A 27,420-nucleotide genomic window follows, 5' to 3' on the forward strand; every position below is an offset into this window, starting at 1 on the left:
AATCATCTCTCTGAAATTAGGGGAGCAACGCTGGTTTATATGTGTTTCCAAGAGCTGCTGACCTCCAAGCCCAGATGTCACACAGAGCTCCCAGCCCATCTACCCCCTCAGCAGCTGTTGCAGGTCGTGTGCCAGGCCCAGGAGATAACCAGCAAACTAGTCCAGAGAGGAGGTGTACTGAAAACAACCCTGATCCTAAACACAGGTGGGGTTTGGTCATCAACCCCACTGTCCTGAAAGATGTGTCTTCTATCCCAATGATGCCTCTAACGGCTCACACAATGTATGCATTGTGGTAACCCATGTCAAAGTTAGCTGTGGCTCTGGCTAACTCCCTCTGATTTCCTGCCTGAGGCAGTTTTTCTCCATTATTCCTTGGAAGCAGCTCTCTAAGAAAGAGTTTTGCCCTATGGCAGCGATGTCACAGGGTCTGTATGGCTCCAGGAAAAGTGGTCATAAAAAGGAAGCATTGTGGCTGCTTTTCATGGATCTATTTTTAGAAAGGGAGGGCTATGAAAAAAAAAAACCACTCTCAAAACGAGGTAGGAAGAGCTATTTTTGATCACTTCATCACTAGAAGATGTTAACCTGACCTGTGCTGTTTTCTGGATGGCAGCTTTTGGGATGGTTCAATCTGAAACATCAGAGAACCATATTCGATGCTGTTCCACCTCTAAACGTGCCGTAACACCCTGCCTGCAGCCCAGTTCTGAATAATTAATTTGCAACAACCCACTGAAACTGGTTTTAAACCATGTAAACTCCCCAGATGTCTCTCCATTACGATCCTGTTTTCCAGCCCAGGGATAAATCAGTACTTCCAGTTCCCATCAAGGGCTCTGTGGGGTTTTCACTGGGGCGGTGGCGAAGCACCAGGACTCCTCACACTCCTTTATGCCACACTTGGGTCCAGCCTTCCCAGTTGGCACGTGAGTTAATTACACTGAGGCATTTGGAAAAAGCTGGCTGGGATTAAATGGTGCTGCTATGGTTGGGAGATAGAAGTACCTCTGGTGCTGGTCCCCAACCCGTTTACATGTTGGCATGGCATCATGCCATAGCATCAGAGGTGCATCACTGTACAACTGGTGATATCACAGAATGGGGCCAGGAAGGCAGCCCTGCTTATTCACATGACAGCCTGATCCTGCAGTGTGCTGTGCACTCCTCCTGTGCGTGCTGACCACTTCCTGGCTTCCTTAGGAACTAAAGGAGCATCCAGCCCCGGAGAGGACTACCCTCTGAGTGCATGAATAAGAGTTGCCTTCCTTGCTCTATAAATATCACAAAGACATGCCCTCAGCTGGGCTGAAATGTCCATCCCTGCTCCTTGGACTCTGCTGGAATGAGCCCAATACTCCAGCTGATTATCTGGGCCATTATTTATTATAAATTTATGGTGACCAGCTAAGGTTCTGGGATGCCAAGGTGTTCAGCAGATGAAGGTTGGTATGACTCTTCAGCGTGGGGACTCACACTCGTGGAACATAAAAGTGGGACAAAATCTGATTTCCTTGCTCTATCCAAATTCCTTCTGATGTTACTGCCTGCCCTCCTCACAAGCGTGTCACCAAGACCTATCCAGGCCTAAATTTCTCAAGCTTAAGTTCAATCCAGGCTTATATTAAAGATACACAGCCACTTATCTGGATAAAAGCTGATAAACATTTTTTAATAGTTCTACCCACCTGCATCGTACAACGTCCTCTTCTTTCTAGTCTCTCTCTACATAACCTAAAAAAAAAAAACTAAAAAAAAAAACCCCACCCCCCAAAAAAACCCCACCCTTTCTTCTCCCCATCTGATTCTCTCACTTTTTAAAGGATATTCCAGGGAATTCATTACCACTGCCTGTATATTCATCTTAAACCCCCCTATCTGGGAGCAGTCAGGCTGTTGAGCATCTCTGCCTTCTGTATTTTGTTTCCTTTTCTTTTATATATATATATATTTAATCAGGAAGCTGCAGAACTCAGCCTCATCCTGCTGTAGGATGTCTTTAATGCAGGTTTGTCACAGCGTGGCTGCTTTTCAGCTCGGGGGGAGTGCCTGTTCCTTCCCCTCCTGCTTCAGAGCCCGAGACACCAGGTTGCTGTTGGCTCCGCAGCAGCAGCAGCAACACTTCCTGGTGAAACTTCCAGGCAGAAAGTTCCCTCTAAGCAGAAATATTGCTCTGCATTTCAGAATGCCCAGACAGGAAAAGGGATCAGCTGCTCAGCCAGGAATACGGGACCGTTTGGAGTGATTTTCCTGACTCATTCTAACCTTCAGATCACCTTCAGGGTAGGGAGCAGGAGGGCTGTCCACACGCATCTCATTAGAGATCAGAAACCCACCTTGCCAGAAGGGCTTTTAAATCCAAACAATCCAAACACCCCATTGCAAACTGGTTCTCCCCTAAATACCCAGGTTTTGGGGGGTGATCCAACTGTATTGTGAAAATTATTGTGGTCTGTAGAAGTTTGCTCTGCTCGAATGTCAGTGTTAAACAAGCCAAATGCTATCCGGGCTTGATTATCAAGCAGCAATTAATTTTGCTTACTGGCTAAATGGATTTAAAACAATCCTTGCAGGGAGGGATTTAATGAAAAGGAGTTCTGTTAGGAAGTTCAACGTGCCCCTCCCAGCTTGCTGTTCAACACCGTTCCCTTGCTTCCAGCAGATTAAAAGGATGATAAAAACTCCCCTGTTAACCAGCTGGTTTCTTTTACAATAAGTTTGGATAAAAACATCATCTGTTCCCCCCCCCCCAACCTTTACTCAGCAAAAAAAAAAACCCACCCCACCCAAACCGGTGATAAAGCAGTTCAGAACATCTCCTTTTCCCTAAAAAGGGAACAAAATGCAATGCCACATTACACAGCAGTTTTGTTTTGACTTCCAATCAAATCCCAAGGGATGCTTTTCCACGGGGAGGGGGGTGGGGAGGGGAAACTTGTTACCAAAACCAATGGCACAGATTTAGAGCCCGTGCTTGCTGCAATTATAATGAACCCTTTTCTCTGTGTTTCTCATATGAAACTCCGGAGAGGTTAAGTGCTAAGTGCTGGATCTAACTGCCTGTGTCTGCAAGTACAATTCAGCAGCTACCTCGGGTAATTCTGACTTCGCCGCCCGACTGCAGTGCTGCAGTCCTATGACAGCATCATATTAATGAGCCAGCAGAGGTACGGCGGGTGCTCCATGTGGTTTGCAAAGTTTAACCCTGTCCCTCAGACTTCCCAAACTCTCCAGCAGTGAAGACACAGCAGCAGCCAGACCAGGAATTGTCCCTGTCCCCGGGTTACAGGCAAGGAGGCAATTTTTTGAGGAGGATTCTGCCTCTTGGCAGGATGGCATTGCTCAGGCATTCGCAGGCTGCCGAACGCAGGGGACCCTTTTCAGCACCCTTCTGCGCAAGGAGTTAAATCCTGCCCCCTCAGCACTCCTCTGCTTTGCAATGGGAGCTGGAGCAGGGCTTTTTCTAGCACCAGCAGTGGGTTTTTTTCTTGTTTTTCTTTTTATCTTTGCAGTTTACTAATCGATTGCCTGTGTAGCTGCAATCCATCCAAGGGGAGTTCAGAGTCTGGATGGGAGCTGGTCCCTGTAAAGCAACCCGTACAAAGTGTACTGTGCCGTGTAAATAGCGTTTCTAACGAGGTTTCAAAGGAGGAGAATTTATTTCTAAGCAATGCCCCGGGCGTTAGATTAAACCGTGAGGCTGGGAGGAAAAGAGAGGAGGAAAGGGAGTGAAAGAAAAATCAAGATCGAGGATTTTGGATGCCGGGGGAAGGGGGGAGTGGGGGTCTTTCAAACTCTTGTTTGCTGCCCGGCTGCTCCAGCACTGCAGCGGCTCCATCCAGCCCTCCATCCCTCCATCCCTCCATCCCTCTGCGGATCCCCCTTCCTGCGCCTGCCCTCCGCCCCGAGCGGAGGCGAAGCCTTTGCAGGGAGCTCTCCTTGCCGCAAAGCAGCCCAGCGAACGCACCCAGCCTCCCTCCTCTGCCCGCTTTTGACCTTCAAATGTCAGACACCCACCCTGGGGAAGGGGGGATGCGGGAAAGAAAGCATCGGGACCCCCTCTGCCCCCCGCTCACCCCGGCACTGTCCGGTGCGGGGCGGCCCCCGGCGCATCCCGCTCCCCGCGGGAGCTGCCCGTGGTGCTGCAGTCGTCGGTTCCACCCCCGGTCCCGGTCCCTGCCCCGGCCCCGGGCCCTACCCTGCGCTGCTCCGCCGCCCCCCGGCAGCGGCCCGGTGCCGGCACCGCGCTCCGCTCCGCCATGGCCGCTGCGGGAGGCGGCGGGGGGAAAAGAGAGCAAAGAGAGAAAGAAAAGAAAAAGTAGAGAGGGGATTAAAGGAATAAAAAGGGGTAAAAGAGAGAAAAGGAAGCGGGTGATGGCCTGGGGAAGGGTGGGGGGAGACGGGCGCAGGGGCAAGAGGGAAGGAGCGGGGGAAAGGGGGAGCCCGGGGGGAGTGAGACGGGAACGGGGGGAGCGGGGCGAGGGGGAAGGGGATGGGGAAGGAGGAGCCGCGGCAAGGGAGGAGGGGTACGGGGGAAGGGAGCGGGGGATGCGAGGGGAAGGGGAAGAGGGGAAGGGGCATCGGTGGGGGGGAATAGGGGCGGGGGAGAGGGGCAGGGAAGAGGGAAGGAAAGGGGGAGTCGGGGCAAGGGGCAGGAGTGGGGGAGGCGAGAGGCGGAGCAGGGGAGGCGGGCCCGGGGCAGGGCCGGGGGGGGGTCCGTCCCCCTCACACGTGTGCGGGGCCGCCCCGCTGCCGCCCGGCGGGGCTATATAAGGGGCGGCGGCCGCCGGAGCTCCTCCGCGCTGCCGCCCGCCACCCCCAGAGTGTCCCACCATGAGCTACACCATGGAGCCCCTGGGCAACCCCTCGTACCGCCGGGTAACCGAGACCCGGGCCACCTACAGCCGCGCCAGCGCATCCCCGTCCAGCGGCTTCCGCTCGCAGTCGTGGTCGCGGGGCTCGGGCAGCACCGTCTCCTCCTCCTACAAGCGCCCCAACCTGGGGCCGGCTCGGGCCGCGTACGGCTCCACGGTGCTGAGCTCCGCCGAGAGCCTGGACGTCAGCCAGTCCTCGCTGCTGAACGGCGCGGCGGAGCTGAAGCTGAGCCGCTCCAACGAGAAGGAGCAGCTGCAGGGGCTGAACGACCGCTTCGCCGGCTACATCGAGAAGGTGCATTACCTGGAGCAGCAGAACAAGGAGATCGAGGCGGAGCTGGCGGCGCTGCGGCAGAAACACGCCGGGCGGGCGCAGCTGGGCGATGCCTACGAGCAGGAGCTGCGGGAGCTGCGCGGGGCCCTGGAGCAGGTGAGCCACGAGAAGGCGCAGATCCAGCTGGACTCGGAGCACATCGAGGAGGACATCCAGCGCCTGCGGGAGCGCTTCGAGGATGAGGCGCGGCTGCGCGACGAGACGGAGGCCACCATCCGCGCCCTGCGCAAGGAGATGGAGGAGGCCTCGCTGATGAGGGCGGAGCTGGACAAGAAGGTGCAGTCGCTGCAGGACGAGGTGGCCTTCCTGCGGGGCAACCACGAGGAGGAGGTGGCCGAGCTGCTGGCGCAGCTCCAGGCGTCCCACGCCACGGTGGAGAGGAAGGACTACCTGAAGACCGACCTCACCACGGCGCTGAAGGAGATCCGCGCCCAGCTGGAGTGCCAGTCCGACCACAACATGCACCAGGCCGAGGAGTGGTTCAAGTGCCGCTACGCCAAGCTGACGGAGGCTGCCGAGCAGAACAAGGAGGCCATCCGCTCCGCCAAGGAGGAGATCGCCGAGTACCGCCGGCAGCTGCAGTCCAAGAGCATCGAGCTGGAGTCGGTGCGCGGCACCAAGGAGTCGCTGGAGCGGCAGCTCAGCGACATCGAGGAGCGCCACAACAACGACCTCACCACCTACCAGGTAGCGGGGTGGTGGGGGGTGTCCCAGGCTCCGCCGAGCCCGGTTCGGGGCGGGGAGGGCGGTGGCGGTGCCCGGGTACCAGCTCCGCAGCAGGGGATGCCGGGGCGCGCGCAGGGGGCGGGTGGCTGCGAGGAGGGAGGGTGGGGGGGGAGCCGGGTGGGTCCTGCCGCGATCCCCGCGCTGCCTCCCGAGGGAAGGAGTTTCGGGAAGTCCCTCTTGAGAACTTTATCCCCCCCTGCGCTGTCTCCGTGTGAAGCCCGGTGCGTGTCACAGAGGGTTTGTCGCGTCTCTCCATTGCAGGACACGATTCATCAGCTGGAGAACGAGCTGAGGGGAACCAAGTGGGAAATGGCACGTCACTTGAGGGAATACCAGGATCTCCTCAACGTCAAGATGGCCCTGGATATTGAGATTGCTGCATACAGGTACGGCAGGGTCGTTGCGGACATGCCTGGTGTGTTAATAGCACTGCGGATGCTGCTGGCTGGGGGGGCTTTAGTGCAGATAAGAAATATCTCAATGCAGTGAGCACAAGTAGATTTGGAACTCGATTAAATGATTACCAGCACTCAGATCTACCCAGGAAACCTTGGCAATAAGAAACCAGAGCTCATTAGGCATCAGCCCTGAGAAGTGATGAGGCTCCCGGGGAGCTGGGTGGGCACAGGGCAGCATGACTCAGTGCAGCAGCACCCCGGCGCCGCATCCTGCCCTCCTGCACAAGAGCAGGAGATGCAGCAAAAAAAGAGACAGGTTTATTTTTAATTCCTGTTTGCTTCAGGGTTTGGGTTTTTTTTTGCATATGCCAAGCAACTGGCGCTTGTCACTTGAATTCCCTTTTATCACTCAGTAGAGACGCTGCACTTGCTTGATCATGGTTCCAAGCAGGGAGCGCCAGATCTGCTTGTCACGAAGACTTTTCCTTTTCTTGCTCAACTTTCCTTTAAAGGCAGCCCCTCTAATCTGGAGCAGGAACGCTGCTTGCTATTGCCATCACCTGGCAGGTTTTTTCAGTCTCCTTTGCATCGCTTCAGAACTCTCGCTGGAGAGCTGCTGATTTTTCTGGGTCACAGGCTGAGATGAAAAACATGCATCTGAATGTAAGGGAAGCAAAAAAAAGACTCCAGATCTGATAAAACTCCTGAGGCTGTTCAGATAAGCACAGGGGTCTGGAGCTGTTTGCTGCCAAGGGTGCTAGCTAAACAAAGTCTCCTCAGTTTCCATAGCCACCCAAGAAAGGTAGACACCCAAAGTATTGAACTGAGATAGATGCTCAAGTTAATTTCCAGTATCCCTGCTGACATATTTGACCTGGGTCTGTTGGCAGTATCAAACCATCAGTTTGCCTAAGTCATGCTGCATCCCATGGAGTTAATTGTTTTGCCCCCTCCGTGCTGACTTACGCTGTGCTAAAGCGTTTGACATCAAGGATGAATTTCAGCCTGATCAGCCAAAGGTGTTACACTCACCATATGCAAACCAAGCTAAAAGCTCTTTGCTGACTCTGAATTTTACCAAAGAGCTGATCTAAGGAAAGATGAACTGGGGCTGTGAGCGCTGGGTCGTGCTGACCAGCTCTAGCACATTCCACGTCTGAACTTGGCTTCATCCTGCTGATGGAGGGAAATATTCTACTACTTGTTCCTTAGGTTGGGTTTCTGTGCTCATATTTTCTTTTTCTTCCTCTGGATTCCTTTAGGAAGCTGCTGGAGGGCGAAGAGACAAGATTCAGTGCCTTCTCTGGAAGCATTACTGGACCCATCTTCACACACAGGCAACCTTCTGTCACAATAGCATCCACTAAAATTCAGAAAACCAAAATCGAACCACCAAAGCTGAAGGTCCAGCACAAGTTTGTAGAGGAAATCATTGAGGAGACAAAAGTAGAGGATGAGAAGTCTGAAATGGAAGATGCCCTGGCAGCCATTGCAGAAGAAATGGCAGCCAAGGCCCAGGAAGAGGAACAGGAGGAGGAAAAGGCAGAAGAGGCTGCGGAGGAAGAAGCTGTTTCTGAGAAGGCAGCAGAGGAACAGGCAGCTGCACCTGAGGAAGAGAAGGAGGAAGAGGAAGCAGAGGAGGAAGAAGCAGCAAAATCTGATGCAGCAGAAGAAGGAGGTTCTGAAAAAGAAGAAATAGAGGAAAAGGAAGAAGAGGAGGCTGAGGAAGAGGCAGAAGAAGCCGAGGCCAAGGGCAAAGCTGAAGAGGTAGCAGCAAAGGTAGAGAAGGTCAAAACGCCTCCCTCAAAGTCACCCCCCAAGTCCCCCCCTAAATCCCCTGTCACAGAGCCAGCCAAGGCTGTCCAGAAGGAAACAGCTGCAGAAGCAGGGAAAGAACAGAAGGTGGAGAAAGCTGGGGAGAAACCAGCCAAGGAAGAGGAGAAAGCAGCAGCATCTCCGGAGAAGCCGGCGACACCCAAAGTCACCTCTCCAGACAAGGCAGCAGCGACCCCGGAGAAACCTGCGACCCCAGAGAAAGCAGTGACCCCGGAGAAGCTTCGCTCCCCAGAGAAACCTGTGACCCCAGAGAAGCTTCGCTCCCCTGAGAAGCCTGTGACCCCAGAAAAGCCTGTGACCCCAGAAAAGCCTGTGACCCCAGAGAAGCTTCGCTCCCCCGAGAAGCCAGCGACCCCCGAAAAGCCGGTGACCCCGGAGAAGCCCCGCTCTCCGGAGAAGCCAGCTTCCCCAGCCAAAGAGGAGAAGGCTGTGGTGGAGGAGACCATCACTGTCACGAAGGTCACCAAAGTCAGTGCTGAGGTGGAGAAGGAGGCCAGGAAAGAAGACATCGCAGTGAATGGTGAGGTGGAGGAGAAAAAGGAAGAGAAGGAGGTGGAGGAGGAAGACAAGGGAGTCGTCACCAACGGCCTGGACGTGAGCCCCGTTGATGATAAGGGTGAGAAAATTGTAGTAACTAAGAAAGCAGAGAAAATCACTGGTGGAGGTGGGGACAGTACAACCACATTCATCACCAAGTCAGTGACAGTCACTCAGAAAGTAGAGGAACACGAAGAAAGCTTTGAGGAGAAACTAGTGTCCACCAAGAAAGTAGAGAAGGTCACCTCACATGCTGTAGTAAAAGAGATTAAAGAGACCGAATAAAATAAACCATAGCTAAATTAACAAAGGCAATTAAAGAGCTTGGGTCGGTGCAAAAGGTTAAGCCATATGACAGCTACAAAATGCATGTGAGTGACGGCTTCAAAGCAGAACGGGTTCTCTCATGGAGGCTCCAGACACACAGTATTTTACTCTCTTGTGCAATATAGGGGAAGGGGGGGGGAATGCATGCAGGCTCAAGATGTGCTCCCTCCACAGAGCTTGAGGATCAAAACAATAAATTTAATAATACTACTACTAATAGTGCATGAGATGAAATGTGCAGAGGAAGCTTCTGAATTTCCTGAGCTGTTGGAGGGACACATCTGAGGAACGACTTCAGATGTATTATGCAAAGAACCAACTGAGCCAAAACCAAACAGAAAAACAGTAATAGAATATTCCTGAGAACCAGAACTCTCCTAGCCTTAAAACAAAACAAAAAAAAAGCTACTTATAAATAATTATGTTTACCTCACTGGTGCAATTAGGGTGGACTTTTGCTCATGGGAGAACCTAGTTGACATGCACAGTACGCAACCTTTTGTTGTTTGATGTAAAAGTCACAGCAGTTCTTGCTCAATAAAGGTCAATACTGAAAATACGACTTGCCTGGAGGCTTTCTTCAAGGGAGGGTTGGAGTTGGGAGTTTGATGCTCTTGTCCTGAACAGGAGGGGAGTTGTGTGGGTTGAGAAGTTGCTGGAGGTCTCATTTTCCCAGTTAGAAGCTCAGAGGGGACACGATGAGCAGGTACCCTGTGGTGTAACACAGTTACTTGGGCTGGTTTAAGTGAATACTTAAAAGCTGCACCCTGTGCTTTCTAAAGAGGAGCCTCTTGATTCATGCCTTCAGGTGCTTGAGGGGGGCATTGCTTCAGCTAATAGGGGGGAGGTCTCTAACATCAGCAGCACCCTGCTTTACCTGAGCAATCCTGCTCGGCCAAAGTATGAGCATCCCTTGATTCCCTGAAGCAAGGCACCATGTGTTCATCAAGAAAGGGAAGCTTCTGATTATTCTTTCCCCTCTGTGCCTTAATTAAAGGGGGAGGTTCTTACCAATTCTCTGTCTCAAATGCTCAGCAGCTCCAACCTGCCTCTCAGTTCCAAAATCGAGGAAGAAATTAATTCCTAGAGGGGGAAAAAGAGGAAACTATGCTAGAGATGACAGTGGTATTGTGTCAAAACCACTCCTAGTTCTTTTTTTTTACATACTTCTCCACAGAAAGGAGACCTGGGCAGGGCTCAGACTGTACCTGCTACAGCTGTCAGATAAAACCAAGTTAAAGTGGGGTTTGATTCCCAATAGAAGGACCTCCCAACCCTTGACCTTATCTGCTGCCCCTTCCAGCTTGGCTTTATTAACAAAGAAAAAAGCCAATTAAAGGGCACTCTGTGATCCCACTACATAGGGAAAAAAGGGAAAGAGGGGAGAGCTGCCACTCCGATCTGGGGAGCTGATGGGTCTTATTTGGGGCTCAATATTGTGTTTCCTTCAAACAACACCACCTGCCATAACCAGCAAGGAAAAGATCTGTTCAACACACAGACCACCCTGGAATCTGCTGCCTAATTGCAGGTCTGATCAAGATCTCTGTGATTTGCATACACCTCCCCGTTCCTCACCCTATCAATAACTGGAGATCAAGCAGCTTTTAATTGAAGGGGGCCTGTGTATTCTCCACCAGAGGAAAAAACTAAGAAGCCCACAGCTGATAAGCCTTTCAAATAAATCAGAGTGTCTTTGTGTAGCAAAGTAATGAGCACTGCTCCTGCTGATAGCAATAATGGGAGTCTGTGCTCAGCAGCTTGCTGGCTGAGTGACGGTTAATTAAAGCAGAGTTGGCAAATTAAATGGCAGCTTCTCCTCAGCAAGCTTATTTGTGGAAGTTACACGTGTACAGGACATGAAAAATAACCACACCTTCATGGGTAAGAAGTGAAGCAGCCCAGTCAGGCTCTGTAAGCCCTGTTCAAATGAAATGCCCGATGCTTTGTGAGCAGGGATGCTCTTCTCTTGCATCTAAGAAACAATTTCAAGAGAACACCAGGACTAAACCCCAGAACTAAACCCCAGACCAACAATGACGGTAAAACCTCACATTTCCCTGCCTCCAACCAGCTTCTAGAGTCTGGTAAAATCTCCTGAAGCCAGTGGGCTCCCACCCCCAGCACAGAAAGCTGGGCACCTTCAGCACGGAGACAAAGAGGGGTCACCTTGTACAGTGAATTAGAAGTTGATGATGCCAGTCTGGGACTTGAGAATGATGCTACCATGGGCTGGTGCAGGTGGGATCTGAGCTGGGCTTGCTGGTTTCCATGATGGGCTTTATTTTCAGTCCTGGCAGGATGCAGGTACGAGGACATGGGATGATGATGATGATGGGGATGATGACTATTGGTTTGATTCTGCTTGCACACTGATATTCCAACCAGGATGGCAGTTCCTTATACAAGGAGGTGGGGGTCATATTGACACCTCTGCCCTGGACACATCATCTTTGCTGAACGTTTTGGGCAGTCACTGTGCAGCCCACATGAGAGGCAAACTCCTGGGCTATTTCAAACCAGCCTCATTTCCTCCCCTTTTCCACCCAAAACATGTTCCAGCCTCTAGTTACATACCCAGAGCTGCATTTTCTTTGTGAGTTGAGTCTCTATTTCCCACCACAAACGTTCCCATCAAACCCTAAGAGAGAGAAGCGACCGGTTAACACATTTCTAAATATTTATAAATCTATAAGAACTGATTAATATTTCATGTTGCCAAGAGGTTTTTGTCTGCCGACATCTGCAATCAAACAGTTTCAAAAGAGAGCATAATTCCAGGGCAGGGATGCACAAATAGTATGTTATTTGCCTGTTCTGCACCAATTACTTCCTCAGACTGTGCACTACCAGGGAGGGGACTAATTATTTACAGACACAGAAGTTCGTTGATCAACGTGAAAGGGAAAAACAGTAATTAAAGGAGGTTACTGTGAATATTTATGGGACTTATTTAAGGTGGGGCACCAAGACCCCCACGACTTCAGGAGCTGGTGGGCTCTCAAACAGGATCTTTTCACCATGCTGGCTTGGGGTAGAGCTACAATGGAGAGATGTTCAGCACCCCAGCAGTACATTCCAGGTGGAAACAAGCCCTGTAGCGTTACAAAACACAAACAGGCTGGTTGCCTTTGCCAGGGAGCTGAGTCAGGCACTAGAATTTTCTCCAGGCATCGGGGTTTGTGCTTCTCCCCTTGACGTGGGCTGTCTTCCTGCTCCAGTCAGGATTAATCAGCCCTTAACTACCCTAACGATGAACTGGCAGTTAATTCCTTTCCAGAAGGTGCATTTCTGGCACCTGGACGTTATCCCTGTGCAGGTTTTCCCCTCGTGGTGCATGCACGTGTATCACAAGGAACTCAGGACCTCCTTGTGGTTTATCTTTGGTGGGATGAGGTCCTGGCCCCATCCAGACCCCCTCCTGGCCCAAACAACAAGAGAAAACGAGGGGCAGGCTGCTGGCTTTCCTGGCAGCTGTAACTTGGGTTAAAGTTTCTCTCCTGCCTCCCTCTGCCTGCTCGTACTGCATTGCGTCAAAGCAGCTCCTGGGCTTCCAAAGGTAAAACAAGCCCTGCCAGCAGGATCCCCACAGCCCTGAGAGCATCTCCCTCCCATCCTCCCTCCCACCAGTTTACCTTAGCAGCGAGCTGGGACTGGGGGGGTACCAAACAGGGCTGGATGGTCCCTGCAGCCTGTCTGTCTCTCTGCAGCTCACTGCTGGGGCTGTGACTCACCCGTTCCCTGCAGAGCAGTGAAATCTCTCCTTGAGCTGCAATGCATTAAAAATAACATAAGGAGCAGGGATTGGAACAAGGAGAGCTGTGTTTGCTGGTGTATCTCTGAGTGTGCTGGCTTGGGAGCATCCCTCACAGCCTGGCTGCATCGCTTGGGAGAGCTGCAAGTCACATCTCTTCCCAGAAGCAACAGGGATGCAAAGGGCTGAATGGGGGAGGAGTTTGTCTGCAAGAAAAGACACCAAAGAGGAAGAAAAATCGAGTATTTGGGTATTGAAAAGTTAAAAAAAGTCTGGGTGCTTGGAGAAAGGCAGGATGGGCCAGTGGTTGGGCTTTGGTGGCTGTGAAGAGCTCTGCTCTGGTGTGTAACATGTCTTTTGCTTCAGAGGAGCAGAACCTCTCTCCCAACTGGCCACACTGAGTGTCTCCTGATAGGGCACATCGGGGACTGCCCCAGTATCACCATCCCTTGGAGTCAGTACCCTGCTGTTTGAGCTAAGCTTACCACATACTGAAACAAGCAGGGCTCCTGCCACCCCATCAACAGCTTTAAAGAGCTAAAGTCAAGTCTCCAGCCCACAGTACTGCAAGTACCCCCACTGCTCCAGCTTCCTGGAGAGGGAAGATAAAATCTGCTCTGTAAGAAAAAGTCTGTAAATGTGTGTCCAAAAAGTCACCATTGAAAGGAAGAGGGAAATATGTAAAGACAAGAAAAGGAAAATAACACTTTCTACCTCTCTAAAGCATCCAAAACCCAAAGGAAGTGGGGAAAAAAATTAAAGCATTTGGAAATGAAACTGGAACATGCTGGTGTTACTGGAATTATTCCATGTCCATCGCAGCTCTGTTTGCTGGATGGTTTTACTGCAGGTTCATTCTGCCCCTGCTATCTTTCCCATGGAAGAATTAAACACTCACCTCATCATCATCTTCATAACTCTTTCACCACTGCAAAGGGAGATGCATCTGGAACACCCCTAAAACTCCTATCAAGACAATTCCTCTCTGAAGCAGCCACCCAGGAGGGTGAGTGTAAATCAATGGTACCATGGAGTCAGCCCATGGACTCAGAGCATTTCCCTAAATCTGTCTAAAAAAAACCAGCTCTAGCTAAATGGGAGCAGAAAGTTTTAGTGCAGCCAGGTAGTGCTGGTTTTAACACAGGTTTGGGTTATTGGGAACAGTTTAGTTTGCAGCATCAGTCCAGTACTTGCCTTAGCACCAAGTCTGAGCATCAGCTGGAGCTGGTTGAAAACAGGCTCAGTGCCCAAGACCCCAGCATCACCCTCTGAACTGCGAGGCTCTGCTACTCCTGTTTTGTGCCCAACCACAGGTTGGACTGAAAGCTTGACCAGCCTTCCCCCTCCCGATACTCTGGTAGTGTTCCAAACCTCAGTCCCAGCCACAGCCACACTTCCCATCACTCACCGCCTGTCAGACACCGAACGGCTCCTGAGCAGCTATATTGGTTTCTTAGCATCTCCCTCAAGAGGCACAACAAGTTAGCTTGTGTACATACAACAGCCCAGTGAGACCCATCCCCAGTCCAACACCAGACACCAGCGTGGTTTCACCATCCTGAGACATCCACGTGAAGTTTCACAGCCCCTTCAAGGAGCTCTGCCCACCTGTGAGCCCCCCCAAGCACAGCAGCACCCCATATCCCAGTACAGAGGCTGGCAGGAGCAGTGCAACACCCCATTTAAAGGCTGATAAGGTGCATTAGTGACACATGACACAAGCCAGGGATCTGTGTAAGCATTTCTGTAACTTTATTGACTAGCTTTATTGCACATACTTATTGAAGCCTCCGTTAATTTTACCCACCCAAGGTTTCCATAAATTATTTTGAACTGCAAGTTAAAGACAATTTTCATTCCCAGGACTTATTTTTTTTCCCCATTTTAAATTGTTAAGGGTCTGAACCACCCAAGAAAGACAAAACCCCTGAACTCATACGTGTAGACCATGCGGCATCCAGGGAGCAAGCCAGTGGGTGCTCTGCAAGCATACTGATACTCTGCACAGAGAGAGACATCATAGATCATTAACTTGAAACCTCAGTGGTCACTGAATTAAATATGTGAGACTGCAACTTTAGCTCAGTCAATCATCATTTATTCTCTTGACCTGATGAGCGAGCTGGACTGCCTAGAGCATCAAGCCTTCTTCTTCACTTCACTCTCCTCCTTCCCTGGGGCTTCTTTCTCTTCCTTCTCCTCCTCGCCAGTCTCCTCAGCAGTTTCCTGAGACTCTTCCCCTTCTTCAGCCGCTGTCTCTTCTCCTTCCTCTTCCTCACCCTCTTTGGCTTCTTCAGATTCTTCCTTAGCACCTTTGAAGGATGAAAAGGAGCATTTCACATCTGTGTACTGTTCCAATCCCAATTTAACTGGAACCAGCATCCCTGCACCCTCCAACCCCACCCCCCCAGATGGCAGCCAATTAAACAATGGGGCTGGCAGTGAATTGTGTGAAATCAGGGACACTTGTCTAGGACTTGCAGGGAGAACAGCTACACCACCAACCTATGCCAGACCTCAGAGGGAGAAAAACCCCTTCCAGGCCTTTTCCTTCCACGTTTTAAGAATGAGAGTTTGGTGGAGTTATAGGGCAACAAGGAAGTGGCACGTACTTGGGCTGAGCAAGAAAGACTCTGCTGACTGGGATCTAGGGAGTTACCCTACCCCAGTAACATGCACAGACACCAGCTGATGCTCCTGTATCACAAGCTACTCTCTGGGAATTAGTGTTTAGCTTGGGATGTTCTCATTCCTCCTCTGAGGATGCCTGAGGCAGCCAAGTACTGTTTGTGCTGAAGGCTGCTGAAGTATTCTCATTCTTGGGTTTGAAACAGGAATGGAAAGGCACCCCATGATTCCCAAGGGAGTAAAGTCATCCCTGTCATCTGCCTGATACTCATCATTTACCTCCTCTTCCTCTCACTACTCATCCCTGCATGTTGTGGGCTTAATAGCCCGATCCTGTGCATGCAATGAGGGGTCTAACCACTAGCCTTCTCCTTCAGGATGTCTGTGTTCTACCCCATATGAGCAGGGTGAAGCATGAGAGGGATTGAAAGTGACTGTAAGTACCTTCCTCCTCTTCTTCAGCCTCTTCACCTCCCTCTTCTTCCTCACCTTCCTCCTTCTCCTCCTCCTCCCCTTCTTCTGCAGGGGCTGCCTTGGCCTCCCCCGCTTTAGCAGCCTCAATTGTCTCCTCGATTTCAATCTGCTCTTCCTGGACGTGACTGGAGTAGTAGGTGGGGAAGGACCGGGTGGTCATCAGGTAGGAGCTGGACTGGAGGCCGCTGTAGGCAGACCTGCCAAAGGTGGGGGCAGTCTGGGTGTAGCCACTGGTGATGCTCCCAACGCTGGTGAAACTGAGTCGGGTCTCTTCACCTTCCAGCAGTTTCCTGGCAAGAAAAAACCCCACAACAAGCAGAAGGGAGTTAGTTATGCTGCAGCAGCATCCAGGAGATTCAGCTAAAGGCCAAAAGCCAACGATGCTTCAGGCAGCACAAGCCTTACAGGCTGCAGACTTCAGAGTGCAGGAGCTGGCCCATTAGGAAAAGGTATGTGGCAGTGCTACCCTGTCTTCTGGGAAGAATTCAAACACTTGAGGTGCACCTTACTGCTGAAATCATATTTTTCCCTTAGGGAAAACAATGAGAAAAACCCTCTAGGATTGGAGGTTTCTCTAGCAAGTGGTGCTGCTGGTGTATTTCAGCAGCCCAGAGGGTTGCTGAGAATAATGCAGATACAATTTGATGTTACATTTAGCTGTTCAATAAGGTTTAGAGCCACTTTCTCAATATCCCCCCTTGTGGCATCCTCACAGAAGCTCCACTTCAGCACGTAGTTTCTGGGTGTATCTGGGACAAAGCAGTAACCAGCTAGTCAGCAGCAATTCTGTTACAAAATATTTACTTTCCAGGAGATGGCTTCTGCAAGTTAGAAATGAAGTCTGCTTTTAAAAGCATGAAAGGGTTTTCCAGTCTGGAGAACAAAGCCATCTGTATTCTGAGTGTCACTGATGGGGACACCTGCGCTGTACTTACAGTGAAGAGATTGTGTACGGGTGGAGAACTAAGATCACATTCTCTAAGCAGAATATACCACTCTATTCACAGAAGCTTGCTATGTATGGAAGATTTTGCTTAAAACAAGTCTTTTACCTCACCAGCACTGCTTCCTCCAACAGAAAGCCAAGAGAGTAGACCTGATTCAAGCCTGACATTTATCTATGAAAGCTTCTGCTGGAGGAATGATAAATAAAACGGGTTTCCTTGAAGGGAGAAGGTGAATCTGATGCAGTTTTGACCTAAATACACACACCCCCATCATACCTATATGCTGCAATTTCGATGTCCAGGGCCATCTTGACGTTGAGCAGGTCCTGATACTCCTTCAGGTACCGAGCCATCTCACTCTTGGTGGTTCTCAGCTCATTCTCCAGTTTGTTGATCGTATCCTGTTGGCAGTGACAATATCGACAGTGTAAAGCCCTCAGCTCTCCCATGCCTTGCAACATCATCACCTTGCCAGGAAGGTCTCTGATCCTACCAACTTAAACCTTGCTCTTGCAGACAGCTTCATCTCTGTGCTCAGCCAAAGAGGCATCACATCCCAGCTCCCATCTCCTTCCCATCCCTGCATCCACACCTTCTTGTTCCATCCCTATTTTATGTCACCTACTCAGGACTAGGAGCCCGGTTTTCCAGCATCCAAGGACCACATCCTGCACGAGAGCCGTTTCGGTTGTAGCCTCTATGCTTCCCTCCCTCCCCCCGCAACTTTAGCTTACGAACATCTTCCCCTTGACGACCCCGTCGGGGCTTCACCAGCGCGGGGAGAAGCGACGCGCTACGCGTGGCATCTCCGCGGCGTTGCGGTACCTCCAGCGCTGCGGTACAGCCACATCCCGAGCCCGGGGCAACGCCCCCCCCCCGCCTCCAGCATCCCCCCGCCTCCCCCGAGCCCTCACCTGCAGCGCGGAGATGTCCGCGCTCTGTTTCTCCTCCAGCTCCTGCAGCTGCTTCTCCAGCGCCTCGTTCATGCCGCGGGTGGCCTCGATCTCCAGCGTCTTGGCCTTGAGCAGGCGGCGGCTCTCGGACACCTCGTCCTTGGCGGCGCGGACGGCGTCGGTGTTCTTGGCCGCGCTCTCGCTGAGGACGGTGAAGCGGCTGCGGAACCACTCCTCGGCGTTCTGCATGTTGCGGGCCGCCAGCTTCTCGTACTGGGCGCGGATGTCGCGCAGGGCGGCGGAGAGGTCGGGCTTGGCCGACACGTCCATCTCCACGGAGAGATGCGCGTACTGGATCTGCGCCTGCAGCTCCGCCAGCTCCTCCTCGTGCACCTTCTTCAGGAAGGCCAGCTCGTCCAGCAGGCTGTCCACCCGCTTCTCCAGCTCCGCCCGCGCCAGCGCCGCCTCGTCCGCGCCCTTGCGCACCTCCAGCAGCCGGGCCTCCGCGTCCTCCCGGCTCAGCACCTCCTCCTCGTAGCGCGCCTGCAGCCCGCGGAGCGTCTCCTCCAGGCTCTCCCGCTCGCCCTGCAGCGCCTGCTTCTCGCTCGTCGCCTCCTCGGCGGCCAGGCGCAGCTCGCGGATCTCCTGCTCGTAGAGGGCGCGGAAGCGGGAGGGCTCGGCGTGCTTCTGCCGCAGCACCAGCAGCTCGGCTTCCAGCACCTTGTTCTGCTGCTCCAGCTCGTGCACCCGCTCGATGAAGCAGGCGAAGCGGTCGTTCAGGTCCTGCAGCTGCGCTCGCTCCTGGCTGCGGATGGACTTGAGGTCGTTGCTGATGGCCGCGACCTGGCTCAGGTCCAGGCTGTCCACCGAGTGCAGGAGGGAGCCCGAGGCGCTGGAGGTGGCGTAACTGCGCCGCACCGACACGGAGGAGACGGGCGCGGACAGGCTGGAGTACGCCGAGCGCGCCGAGCTGTAGCCGCCGCTGCTGCTGCGCATCGCCGAGACGTGGAGCCGCGGGCTCTCGGCGTACCGCCGCTTGTAGGAGGGAAAGAACGGGTCGTAGCCGTACGAGGTCATGGCTGCGGCGGGGACAGCGGCTGCTCTGCGGAACGGTGCCGCCCGGCAGCGCCTATTTATCGGCGGGGAGGACGGGCGGGCGCAGCCGCCGGGCGGGGCGGGGCGGGGCGGGGCGGGGCGCTGAGGTACATCCCCGCGCGCATCCCCGCGCGCACTCCCGCGCGCGCATCCCCGCGCGCCCCGCCTCAGGCCGGCGTGGCCCTGCCTCAGCCCCCCTCGGGCCGCCTTGGGGGTCGCCTCAGCCCCCCCCAGCAGCCCCCCAACAGCCCCCCAGCCCCGCCAGCGTGGTGTCTGGTACCCCTCTTCCCTCTCCCCCCGCTCCCCCAACACAAGCCGCCCGGACAGAAGCTCCAGGGAGGTGGTCTCAAGCCCCGTGTCGCGGCCGGGGTCGCGGGGAGCCGCGGTTACCTCAGGACCCGCCTCAGGACCCCCGGGGCACACGCAGGAGAAGTACTGGGGGGGGCTGGGGTAATTTCCTTCAACTCCTGCGAGGTGCGTGTGCCCCTCGGGTTCCTCCTGCCCAGGGGTTCCCAATGAGCTGGTAACGGTGTGGCTGGAGAACAGGCATGGGCTGTGATTCGCAGCCCCAGCAGGGTCCAACACCACCCAGTCCCCTAGCCACGCTGCCCTGGCTGCCTGACATCCTCTAGCGACCAGGCTGACGGAGACTCGGGCCACAAAGTGAGTATTTATCCTTCCCCAACCCTGCTAAGGCAGAGGATAAAGCCAGACAGCTGCACAGGGGCTGCTCTGCCCCGCACGATGAGCTGCTGGCCAGCCCAAACTCTGCTCAACGCGTTAAGAGAGCTGTCAGAAGTAATCTCAGAACATATTGAGCACAGGCTTCCCTGGGTGCTCGGAAGGGCCGTGGCAATCTGGCTCGCTGAGCCACGAGAGCAAACTGATGCAAACCACCCCGACCCTTCTTCATGAAGGACCTTGTGTGGACTTGGGCTGGGGGAGTTTATTGGGAGAGAGAGAGCACAAAATGTTCAGTTGCTCCCTAAAGACAGGGGGAAGACTTAATGATATGCATAAATTAATCTGTGTGCGTGTCCCTAATTGCAGTGGCACTTAAGTGTATCTGTCACAGAGGTGTGTTGGCTTAATATCAATCACCTACTAAAGGCAGAGCAGGTGTGATTTAATCGTGTCCCCTCAAACAGGGCTGTACCTGTTGTGTGGTACCGTTTCCATAGGTTTCAGGGTACTTAATTTGAGGGGTATCAAGCTGCAGGGTGCAGTGGCCTGCCAGAGGTCCAAAGGCAGAGTCTTCACCTAGATGGAATGACCTGTGCTAAGGGCTAGTAAAGGCTTATGTGTCGCTGTGTCACAGCAGAGCTGGTGAGATGGTTTATTCTGCAAATCTGAAGTGTCCCTATAAGGATCAGTGGAATCTCTCTCAATTTGTAGGCTTCTAATCAAAATTTGAGTCAAAATTTGTGACTTCAATTTCAGTCATGCTGGCATTCACACGTGTTAGAGCAGCTATCCCCTCTGCAGACACCAGATACGCCAAGTACAGCGTTACAGGGATGGTTTCGTGTGCTAAGAAGTTTTACCTTTGTTAACAGAGATTGGCCTTGACTTTTGCCCAGAAAAAGTAGCTTGTGTAGCTTACAGGGCACTGAGGAAATGAATGAGCAATATAGACATTACAGCAGATGGAAGGATTCCCAGTGGGCTCGGTCAGAGAGCTCCTGAACACAAATTGTTCTGGGGCTAATGCAAACTGGCATACCTTGTTTCATGCCCATGGAGTTATGTTAATCTTCCCTGCATTCAGCCTCAGCGTTAAGATCTCATTATTAATGGCGTCAGTGACTCTGGCGTGTATTAATAAAGGACTACATCTCGGCTTCTAAAATAACTCCCCTTCAGATCCCAGGAAAATAAGCTGTGTAACTGTAGAGCATTAATGTTCTTTCTCATGTTCTTTTAGGGATGGAAAGTGAGTGCAAAGCCCTTCCTCTCTGCCAGCAGCGTGTGCCAGGAAGATGGGGAAGCGTGTCTGCAGACAGCCCTGCAGTGTTGAATTTCAGAGTGACTCAGAGCTCAGGATGAAGCTTCGTTACTATAAGGGAAAGAAAGCTACTACGGACGGCATCCTCACTCAGAAACTTGTGTTTCCAGGTACAGGTAGTGCCAACTCTGATTCTCTTTGTCTCCCTGTTGTTGCTTTTTGCCATAATGCAGAGTATGATCTAGTCCCTCGTTATGTCATTGTTAGAAAAATCCTTGAGTAGGAGTGAATGGAGGAGCAGGAGGAACTGGCTGCTGACTAGAACGAAATGGTCTGTGCCACTCGTCTCACCTCTGGTTAAGACTGCGTTAAGAAGCAGGCAGGCAGCCACTAGCCATGAGCTGAGTCACCCAGCACCTTAGCATTACATCTCTTTCCATCTGCTGAAGCTAAAGCTGCTCTCTTGCTGGTTTGGTTAGGTGTGAGCATCACGTTTTCTTCAGGCAGAAGAATCCCAAGTCCAGGGTCACCCCCTGAAAACCTGCCCCAGGCTGGCTGACCAACACAGCACCAGTTCCCCTGATGAACGACAGGGATAACTGGCAGTGCTGTGATGGAATGGCAGCTGTGCAGTTCCATGCTGAACACACTTGAGATTGCTGCTCTATGTTACTAACACTCCACCTATCAGGGGAAGATTGCTTTCTTTCTCTGGTGCTGAAGTTAGGAACCCAGATCTTAATGTGTGTGTCTAAAGTGAAATCAAAGCCTGAGAATGACTTGAATAGAAATGTGCAAATACTCAGTTCCACCTAGGTTCTCCTAATCCTGCTGCATTTTCCTTATATGAATTGGGATGAATTTTGCATTTTAGGAAATCTTAAAATATCCCAGATACAGTGAGACCACACTAACATAAATTGTCCAAGTCCCACATCAGATTTTGTCTGTGAGGACGCCAATACAGTTATCTGGAAGGCACAGAAGAACTGCTAGTATGTATTTAATTTATTTCTTTTGAACAGCTACTTGCTTTGTTTATGCCATATATAGTAAGTGCCTGAGCAGCTTTCATTATTTTATTATTGCTTACAGCAGCTCTGTTTTGCTGTGCACAGTAACATTAATTTACTTGCAGGTTTTTTTCTGTCTCTTGATTACAAGAGGAAACAGCCAGGCACTTCTTTCATCTGAGCTCTATCAATGAATGCTTAATTAGATGATTCATTAGCTTTGTTTGCTCTTTGGATCAGAACTCCATACTAGGCCACAAAAACCTGATGGCAGAGTCTTCCTTGTAGTCTCAAAGGTTAGTTCTGAACTCCCAGAATCAATTAAATAGATGTTCTGCTTTTCTTTGATTCTGGCAATTAAACACAAACAGAAAGGTTCTTGGACACAGAAGAGAGAACTCCCCTGCCTTGCAGCAGCAGTGTGTTGTATGGGGTTTGAAAAAGCCCACTCAGCCCCTTTGGAAAGAGATCTTTACTCATTCACAACGTCTTGTTGCTTTGAAAGGAAGAAGGAAGGGGTTAGACTTGAGACCAGGGGCCACATCAGAGGCTTGCTGTAAGGTGGTGCTGGGCTGGAGGCTCCTCTGAGGTCCTGCTGCTTAAGGCTACCTGAGGGTCTGAGCTTCATCTTTGCCTTTTGCCTCCTTGAGAGTGTCCTTACCTGTCTTGCAGCTGCCACCTGAAAAAGGGATGGTTTGTGTCACCATAAGTAGCGAAAGAACAATTGTGGCAGTTCTGAGTGAACTGATGAGCTGCAACAAGGACTCCTGCCCCCTGCCCCATCGTTTGGCGCGTTATAGGACACAATCCCTACCTGGTATTCACTAGTAGTAACTCATCAGTCTCAGTGGTTATAAGGTGCAGTTTACACTGGGTTGTGCGAGACTGGAATCAATCTCATCTTAGGTACAGCATAGGGCAACTGATGGGGGTGTTGTGTAGGTATCCTGTGGCAGTACCGTGCTGGGGTTGGGCTCGATGATCTTAAAGGTCTTTTCCAACCTTGTCATTCTGTGAAAACAATAGAATTAATGTCTGGGGTTTTACCTTGCTGGTGTTTGTAACCTTTAGCATGTTTCTTCCCCTTCCAGTGGCTTTTCTAAGTCACTCCTTTATATATATGTGTGTGTGTATATATATATATATTTATATATAAATATATAAATAATATTTAAAATAATATATTAATTTTATATATTAATTATATATAATTTTTTATGTGTATATATATAATTTTATGCCTTGGAAACCTTTTTTTTACTATGTCAATGTTCTTCACAATGTGGTTTCTGAATTACTGATTCCTTCTCAGAGTATCATTAGATTGAAGGGCATGTGGCTGGTTGAGCTGGCTGAAAGCAGAGTGCTCTGCTCACGTATCTAATACAGACTGAGGATAATGATTCAAATGAGATTGTCATATGTCTCTGAATTCCCCTTGAATCCTTTAATCTCTTTGGAAAAAAATCCACTTTGTTACAATTGTTTTTGAAGAACAAGATGAGTACTTTGACATGCAGCTGGATCTGTATGCCCACAAATCCTCCTTCCCCTGTGCCATTATACTTACAGGCTCCACTCATGTCCATGTGAGCAACACAGTTGGGTAGAGACCTGAGACATTCTGATCAGTGCAGTGACCTACCTGAACACTGAGGAGGAAAGACAAACTGCACCCTAAGTGTTGGGACAACCCAAATGGCTGCTCTGGGAAACCAGCTCTGGCACTACTGCACATCTTTAAATGCTCAGTGAAATTTATCAGGTATATGTGGTTGTGTTTGAGGGATGTATGCTGCAAGAACAGGAGACTGAGCAACTGTAGATTATAATAATGGGAGAAATTTAATCTCCCTTAGTTCAATACTCCTATCAGCAGCAGTATCCAGAGGCAAGTAGTGTTTCTGCTGACCACATACTGGCTGCTCCAGCTGAAGTTAGTTCTGTTGGTGATGCAGTGGGTAGAAGAGATGAGACTGCATTTACAATGCAGTTGAGAGCACATCAAAGGCTCATAATGCAGTTAAAGACTCTGTTTCCTTCCAAAAACTTTCCAGTGTGAATGACAAAAGGATCAAATGTGGGTCAAAAAGAGTATTTCTTTGTGGTCTGCATGCACAATTAGAAGGCAGAGGGACCTTTTCTCTGTGGTCTGCAGGGAACTTAAGCATAGTCTGAATTTTTGATTACCAGGACACGTCCTTCCTTTGATCACAGAATCTGGGCACAGGCTTTGCCTAGAACTCCATTATTCTTTAAGCCTTTTGAGAGATGTTTCTCCTTGCTGCATAGGCAGCAATAAAATTGATGGGGGCTGTGCACAAAGCCACCTCTCCCTTTTAGTATGTATATAATCTTCCTGCCATGCATATGGGCAAGCATTTCTCAGCAAGGGAGAAGCATCCCATTATTTAATAGCCTGGCATGTTCTGCTGACCATAAAACACAGGGGGAAAGTGAGCAATAAAACTGTCCGACTTGTGCTGCAGTGTGGTGACTGGTGGTGTTTCCCAGCAGCCAGCTGAAGCTGCTCAGCTCTGCAGTATGTGAATAAAAATTACTGAACTTCTGCAGCCAGTGCAGCTAATTTCCTCTCTCAGATCCCCCTGCACGCACCAGGCTCTCAGCATTGTGTTTGGCTGTGAAGGATGGTGGTCAAGGACTTCTGCATAGGAGGGATAAAAGACAAAGTGCAGCCTGTAGCTTTGGCTTTACACTGATTTAATTGAAAGGTTTGCAGAGGTCTGCAGGGGTTTAATCCCTGGCACTACTCCTCCTAGGGAGAAAATGGCTTTGCACCACTCTAACGTATAGATTAAATTATGCAGCCTGATTGAGAGGCTCTCATGGTGTATGTTAGCTGGGAGAATGCAAGTGTTTTCTTGATATAATAAGGGCAGATGAGGAGTTGCTGGGTTTTCTTTTTATTTGTGCATATTTTTTGAGGGAAGTAGAAATAGTTCAGTTCCATTAAAATGGCTGTTGGGCAGGGAGGCTCCTTTTTTTTTTCTTTCCCCCTTCTTTCCCACTTTTTCCCTAATTCCATCCCCCTTCCCCCCCTTTTTCCCCTATTTCCCCCTCCTTTTCCCCCTTTTTTCCCCCATTTTCCCTTTTTTTGCCTCTCTCCCCCTTTCCCCCCCTGTTTTCTCCCTCTCTCTTTTCTCCTTTTTTTTTTTTTTCATTTTCAGCTGTGGGGGAGTGAAAATATGCTGAAAAGCTGGAACCTTGGGACTTGGAGTCAAAGGCAGATCGTGTGGCTTTTTATTGCTGAATAACAAGTTTTCATTTTTCATGGCTTGGAGTTTTGACAGGCTCCCAGGCTTTTGTCTTACCTTACTGCATCCGAAGAGCTGTGATGTTATGTGACAGCCTTCTCCTGTGATGATGAAGCCTAAAACATAGTTATTCCCACACTGTGGGAGAATCAGCTCAGCCTGGGAATAGCCTGGGCTTTGCTGTTTGGTAGCAAGAACATGATGTGTCAGGGAGCCTTGTGCAGGTACTGAGCCTTGCCCTCTGCCTTGAGGCTCTCCATGATCCTCCCAGCAGAAGGGAAGACTGGATTAGATGAGAATCTATCCTGCTCTTTTAAAATTCCTGCTCTCCTGGTGATAATCTCTGAGCCCTTTCTGTGTCTAGTGGTGAAGACTTGAAGCAGTGAGCTAGATTCAGCTGCTGCAGGCATTGTGTTTAATCTTTAAAGCATTTGCTAAGTGTTTATGTGAATAAACATTCACTGATTCTTTTCAGTTGGCTTCACCATCATCACCATATTTTTCTTGTTTGTTAAATGTACATTCATTAATTCTTTTCACAGTTTTAACCTCTGTCTAATCCTATTCCCCAGGGTTTGTTTTCCCAGTACTTCCCTGATGCCAGTGGGAGTTGGGAGTCTGTTTTTCAGATCTGGACCTTGAGGACTTGGCATTGACCCTCTAAAAGACCCTCAGGTTAGGAAAACTTGCAGCATCAATTTGGCCTTTGTATAAGCAAAATATATTCTTGAAATAACAGCTTCAAAAGCACTCAGTGTCTGAAACTCACCAGCCTCAGTCTGTTTGTTTGGCACTGCCAAAAGCTACTCAGCCCTTTGTTTTACTTACTCCAGAACCTCAAAGGGGTGTTGTAGCTGTTGAGCAGACGGGTGTCAGCGTTACTAACCTCGAAGTGACAGCCTGCTTCCTGCCTGCAGCAGAAATGGTGAACTGTGCACTTCAACTGGCCACCAGTTTAAGTGTTTAAGCCCCCAGTTTAATCTCCTGCACCCCAACCCAGGAGATGCTTTGGGTTACCCAGCTGGTCCATTGCGATGGGGATGCAGTTCTGGCAGCAGCTGAGGGGAGTGCAGTTTCTAGCCTCTGTGGTTGAAAAGAGAGATAAATCTTCAAGGGTCTGCTGACTCACAAACACAGCCATCAGAACTGACTAGGAATGATATTAACTTTGCTTTTCAAGGAGAATAACCTGGCCATTCATTCTGAGGTAGGATAAAGCACTTGAGATGCTGCTGTAGAGAATGGCTCTGAGCAGACAGGATTAGGAACGATGAGGTAGCCAGATATTTCCCTTTATCTCTCATTTTTCTGCTTCTGCTGATGGGATCCATAAGAGGATGTTTGTGGAGCTATAATAAGCATATTTCACATACTGGAGCCAGACATGAAAGGTCATGATTTACCTTTCAATGCAGCAGGGTCTGCACTGCCGAGGCACAGAGCTGGGCAGCAGTGGAAAAGCTCTTTGCTTGCAGTGAAGAGTTTTAGGGGTGGGTTCTTGGTGCCTCCTGGTTCATTCCTGTGGATGGGATGACTGGGAAAAGCTGAGAGAGGTTTCTAACCTACAGCACCTCAGTGTTGTGGTTATATGTTCTCTTTTTCTGGGTATCAAAGTGACTAAGTGGATGGGAACAAGACATGACCAGAAGACAAGAGGTTGTAGCAAAGAGTTCTCAAGTATGTCATTCAATAAACCCTAAAGCCATGAGGGGTTTGTGCCAGTGAGAGTTGCTATGCCTGCACCAGTACATGTGCTATAAATCCACCCAAGATTATCCCTTCTGGTTTCATGCTTTGAACTGGAATTCCTGGAAACTTCAGTTGGTAAAGGATAAACCCCCAGGATAAGCCACTGTTAATATCTTTGTGTTGCTGCACCACGTCAGGAGGGTGCATGGCATCTCTCAGGGACAGTGGCATGAGCAGTGTGTATGCTGGCAGCCTGTTAGAGGAATAATCCCATGTGCTTTTCTGTTGTACTGTTGGGAAATGTTTCCTTTGTCTTCATGGGCTAAAAAGCCCTCTCATCTCATGAGAAAAACCGAGTCCACAGACACAGACCCAAAATGGTTGTGAACAGGTTTAAAGAAGTCCTTGTGTGTAATCCCACCAGGTCAGGTCCTCCTCCCAAGACACATCCACAGCTCCCTCGCTCTGGAAGGCAGCTGCTCAGAGGCTTAGTCTTAGTGCCTCAGATCTGTAGCTAACAATTTCCCTTCCAGCTCTTGCTTTTGCCTAATTGCATTTCAAGTGCTTCAGAGCAGGCGCTGTCCCTGAATCTATACACACCCTGTACCACACAGGGATGGAGCTCTACAACGTGTGTGTCACTATCAATAACTGTAGTGCAGGTAGCATTGCCTG

General features: G+C 50.6%; 2 protein-coding genes across 2 annotated transcripts; one reads left to right on the plus strand and one right to left on the minus strand.

Annotated features, from left to right (window-relative positions):
- Window positions 1-4,833: 4,833 nt before the first annotated feature.
- NEFM (neurofilament medium chain) lies at window positions 4,834-8,990 on the plus strand (the record flags this gene model as incomplete). Its single annotated transcript, XM_084273987.1, has 3 exons — window positions 4,834-5,895; window positions 6,196-6,320; window positions 7,595-8,990. The coding sequence occupies 3 exons, from the start codon at window positions 4,834-4,836 to the stop codon at window positions 8,988-8,990; spliced, it is 2,583 nt and encodes an 860-aa protein (XP_084130113.1).
- Window positions 8,991-14,925: 5,935 nt separating this feature from the next.
- On the minus strand, window positions 14,926-18,805 carry NEFL (neurofilament light chain; the record flags this gene model as incomplete). The annotated part of the gene is made up of 4 exons (XM_084273793.1): window positions 14,926-15,098; window positions 15,859-16,178; window positions 17,112-17,236; window positions 17,750-18,805. The coding sequence occupies 4 exons, from the start codon at window positions 18,803-18,805 to the stop codon at window positions 14,926-14,928; spliced, it is 1,674 nt and encodes a 557-aa protein (XP_084129919.1).
- Window positions 18,806-27,420: the final 8,615 nt, after the last annotated feature.

This window comes from Gallinula chloropus (genome assembly GCF_964237585.1).
Source record: "Gallinula chloropus genome assembly, chromosome: 21".
NCBI lineage: Eukaryota > Metazoa > Chordata > Aves > Gruiformes > Rallidae > Gallinula > Gallinula chloropus.